We start from the raw sequence: 5,036 nt of genomic DNA, 5'->3' as shown, positions 1-5,036 counted from the left end.
TGTTATTGACTCTCTTTCTATCTGCTGTAATATCTCACATACATACATGTATCACTCACATACACACTTTTCTTTGTACGACGGCCTGTCTTTGATTATGTTCTTATATGTCGCATTCACACTCTCACACAGACATACACTTTAATGCCACAATAAATATCTCTGTTATTCATCTTATACGGTTGTGGTCTTTCATTACTGGTCATCTATGTTATCGTAGTATAACATATCATGTATATCATCTTTGATATATTGTTTTGTGTTCGACCGTGTGACACGTTTAAATAAAAGGAGTCCTCTGTTTTTCCATTTGTCACCATTTCTCCTTTTTGAGTTCGCACGGTCGTCCTTACAAAGGCATCCATTTACCCTTAGTCCAAAAGCCTGGTTTAAAAGCTTACAACAGAGGGGACTCCACCAATCAGAGTGTAACCAAAAGCCAAGGTGGTGGTGTTAAACCAAGCAACAGATTAGCTCTACAGCTGTTACTCTTTCCATATCAGATATATTAAGTTGGGTAATAATCTCTTATCAACAATAATTGTTCGACAAAAGAAGGCTTTTTGAAGCTATGAGTGCAAAATCAAAGTCCAAAATTAAAATTTTATGCACCATCCTTTATGGTTAATTCTAAAAGCATGACTGTGCAGTTAAGAAGATCACTTTGCAACCACATGGTTTCAGGTTTACTTCACTGTGTGGTAACTTGAACAAGTGTCTTCTATTATAGCCCAGGGCCCTTCAATGCCCTGTGAGTAAATTTCATAGATGGAAACTGCGTGAGAGCCCATCATATGTACGTATAACCCATGCCAGCATGGAAGACAGATGTTAAATGATGATGATGTATGTATGTATGTGTGTGTGTGTGGGGTATTTGTGCTTCCTCCTGCTACCACTTGACAACTGGTGTTAGTTTGTTCACGACCTTATAACTTAGCAGTAAGGAATAAGAGACTGATACAACAAATACCAGACTTAAGTCCTGGGGTTGATTTGTCCAACTAAACACATCAAGGTGATGCTCCAGCAGGATCACAGTCCTGTGACTGAAACAAGGAAAAGGCAAAAGATAGAATACTTAGTTCACAATCAAATCCTTCATAAGTTGATATGATATCAGAGGTCCTTAAACTGATGAATATCAAGGCCCCATCAAAACAGCAGTAAATTTTTTCATACCTGGTTCTTTATTAATCTTTTATTCTTTACTTGTTTCAGTCATTGGATTACAGTCAAGCTGGAGCACAAATTTGAAGGGTTTTAGTAGAATGAATTGATCCCAGTCCATACTTTTTAAAGCCTAGTATTTATTCCATCAGTCTCTGTTGCTGGACTACTAAACAAACCAGCATCAGTTGTTAAATGGTGATGGGAGACAAATACAAACACAAAGACACATACAGGTATATATCATCATAATAATCATTTAGTGTCCATTTTCCATGCTGGCATGGGTTAGATGGTTTGACTGGAATTGGTAAGCCAAAGAGCTGCACCAGGCTTTATTCATCTGTTTTGGCTTGGTTTCTACACCTGGATGCCTATTCTAATGCCAACCACTTTACAGAGTGTACTGGGTGTGTTTAACATGTCACTGGCACAGGTGCCTCTTGTGTGTCACTGGCATGGGTGCCTTTTATGTGTCACCAGCATAGATGCCTTTTACATGTCAATGGCACAGGTGCCTTCTATGCGTCACTGGCATGGGCGCCTTTTGCATATCACCAGTCATGTCACCAGCACAGGGGCCTTTTTGTGTGTCACTAACACAAATGCTTTTTATATGTCACCAGTATGGGTGTCAGGCTTCTTTCAGTTTCCATCTACGAAATCCATTCACAAGGCTTTGGTTGGGCCAGGGCTCCATAGTAGAAGACACTTGCTCAAAGTGTCACACAGTGGGACTGAACCCGGAACCATGTGATTGGGAAGCAAACTTCTTACCACAGAGCCATACCTACACCTAATGAAAAGCAAAAAGCAGGGTTCACCTCCACATTATTGTTTTTTCTTCACCATGATGATGCTCAAGTTTCAAAATTTGGAAAGCATCTTAATGTTATTAAACATGGCAATTTGTCTGCTACACACACAGATGTATTTTCTATCCTTTTAACCCCTCTGCCAACATACACTTTCAATCCTCACAGCCTCCTTCCAATAAGAAATACTTGTTTAAATAACATAATTGCTTTTGAAGTGTATTGTCCATAAAATATAACAGAAGTTATAAGTATGTTTAGATGCTTTTTGGAAATTAAAATATCCTTAATAAAAAAAAAAATGCAGTTCTGATTTTGAAAGTGTACTAGACTCAGGTGTCAAAGAAATTTTATTCATAAATGACAACAGATGTCAAAGAAGCATCAATTTAGAAATAAAACAAATAACAAATAGTCAGAAAGTCTCTGAATAAAATCCAATGTAACCATGGTGATTTGCTTTAACGGTAAAGTAACTGATCATTAAGAAGACACTTACCTGGAAAATCTGTAGAATTCCATCCTTCAAATAATAAATTGGAAACTTTTGATGACATAAACAAATACATTTCTACAAAGAAAGAAATCCAAGAAAAAACAAATAATATAAGAGCATATATAAATTTGGGAGATTCAAATTTTTGGAGAAATAAAAACATTTTAAGTTAAAAAATAATCTATAATCATATTATATAAAATATAATGTCATCTTGTCTAAATTATAACTACATATTTAATATTATGATGCTAAGCTAAGGTGGAAAATTTGATGGTAAGGAAAGTGCTTTGAGAGTGTTATGATAAAGACTCATGTAATGAAAAATAACAACCCCTCCCCTTCTCCACCACTGCTGCCACCATTGTTTTAGTGTTCATGTTTTCATGCCTGCATGGATTAGATGGAATTCATTGAGGCAGATTTTCTGCAGCCAGATGTCCTTCCTATTACCAATACTCCACACTTTCCAGGCAAGATAATATTTCTCCATGGTTTGATTTGTTTACAGAGACACACATGCATACACACAACAGGCTTCCATACAGTTTCCATCTACCAAATTCACTTACAAAGCATTGGTAGAAGTATATAGTATATTAAGGCGGCGAGCTGACAGAAACTTTAGCACGCCAGGCGAAATGCTCAGTGGTATTTTGTCTGCCGCTACGTTCTGTGTTCAAATTCCGCCAAGGTCAACTTTGCCTTTCATCCTTTCAGGGTCAATTAAATAAGTACCAGTTACGCACTGAGGTCAATATAATTGACTTAATCCGTTTGTCTGTCTTTGTTTGTCCCCTCTGTGTGCAGTAAAGAAATAAGAAGTATATAGTAGAAGATGTTTCAAGTTTGCTTGGCATAAACTGAGCATGAAGATACAATGTATTATCACTAACACTCTATATCATTTTACATGAATTTCACTCAACTATATGATTTAGTACTCTAATTTTGTTTATACTGTCATATATATTTATAATATAAACATACACACACACACACACACATGCTTTAAGAGACAATTACCATCTATACATATTACACAAATACAAGGGGGTACTGAGAAGTTCCTGGTTTTAAGGGTACTGCAAAAGGCCTGGTTGGAGGCCCAACCTTCTGAGTTCTACAGGGATTAGAAAAACTGAAGGATTGCTGCAATAAGTATGTGAATCTGAAAGGGGGATATGTTGAATAAAATAATAATTAACTGATCCTCATGTATTTTCTTTTACATAAAACCAGGAACTTTTCAGCATCCCCTCATATATGAATGTATATGCAGAGAGGAAAGTGGTCAAGTGGATGAGGTTTTGCAGTATCATTTCTTCAGTTGTAGGTTCATATTCATTATAAGTATTTCGTTACATGTCTCAGTTCACCTGTCTTCATGGGAAATACCTTCCAGTGTATTTGTATTCTGTCTACTTCATCATCACCGTTTAATGTCTGCTTTCCATGCTAGCATGGGTTGGACGATTTGACTGAGGACTGGTGAACCAGATGGCTACACCAGGCTCCAATCTGATTTGGCAGAGTTTCTACAGCTGGATGCCCTTCCTAACGCCAACCACTCAGAGAGTGTAGTGGGTGCTTCTACATGCCACCAGCACAAAGGCCAGTCAGGCGTTACAGGCAACGACCACGCTCAAAATAGTGTATTTTACGTGCCACCTGCACAGGAGCCAGTCCAACGGCACTGGCAATGATCTCGCTCGAATGTCTTTACACATGCCACCAGTACAAGTGCCAGGAAGGTGACGCTGGGCACAGGTGCCATCACGATTTCGCTTTCGCTTGCCCCAACAGGTCTTCGTAAGCCAAGTTTTGTGTCCAATGAAGGAGATGACGTTGGCACGGGTGCCAGTTGTCTACTTAATAATCTGAATTCATGTTGAGCAATGGATTCAGCACCCCTTTGAATTACCCCACTTACTAGGGAAATTTTAAGCACTGTTGCTTATCTATGGTTTAATCGTTTTACAAAGATAAGAGATAATTCTCCTTTTGGATCAGATACTATATTTCCAGATCATCTGATGGCTTTCTCAGTAGTTAGGTATAATCAAAGCATATAAAAATTAAGTATTCTGTCCCAAGTATATAAGACACTTACAACTGATTTGAACTAAACATCTATGTGTTAGTAATCTAATTTCAGACAGACTCAGTCATTCCATGCAAATACACACACACACACACACACACAAGTATTTGATAAGGAAAGGATTGTTTGTTTATTTACATCAGCACTTAGAACAAATTATAATGCCAATCCTTGTTCACTTTGACTTTCGTGTATCATACTATATCATATCATATGACTAATCAGTGAGCTGGTAGAATTGTTACTGCACCAGATAAAATGCATAGAAGAAATTTCTTTCGGTTCTTTACATTCTGAGTTCAAAGCCAAGGTTAATTTTGCCTTTCATCCTTTCAGGATTGATAAAATGGGCTTATTGTATGCAGTACTAAGGTGCACTACAACTTGTCAGAAAAGAGTAGAAGAGGGACATCATCATCATTATCATCATCATCATCATCATCATCATCAT

At 37.5% G+C, this 5,036-nt stretch overlaps 1 protein-coding gene across 1 annotated transcript in view; it reads right to left on the bottom strand.

The window, feature by feature from the left end:
* Nucleotides 1-5,036, bottom strand: part of LOC106872748 (probable low affinity copper uptake protein 2) — a 27,337-nt gene that overhangs the window by 10,938 nt on the left and 11,363 nt on the right. The window contains exon 2 of the mRNA XM_014919839.2: nt 2,485-2,556. Coding sequence (XP_014775325.1) covers nt 2,485-2,554 — 70 coding nt within the window. The 5' untranslated portion in view covers nt 2,555-2,556. The remainder of the gene's footprint in view (nt 1-2,484; nt 2,557-5,036) is intronic.

Source organism: Octopus bimaculoides, chromosome 2 (assembly GCF_001194135.2).
Source record: "Octopus bimaculoides isolate UCB-OBI-ISO-001 chromosome 2, ASM119413v2, whole genome shotgun sequence".
Taxonomy (NCBI): domain Eukaryota; kingdom Metazoa; phylum Mollusca; class Cephalopoda; order Octopoda; family Octopodidae; genus Octopus; species Octopus bimaculoides.
This window is presented reverse-complemented; position numbering and strand designations above follow the sequence as displayed.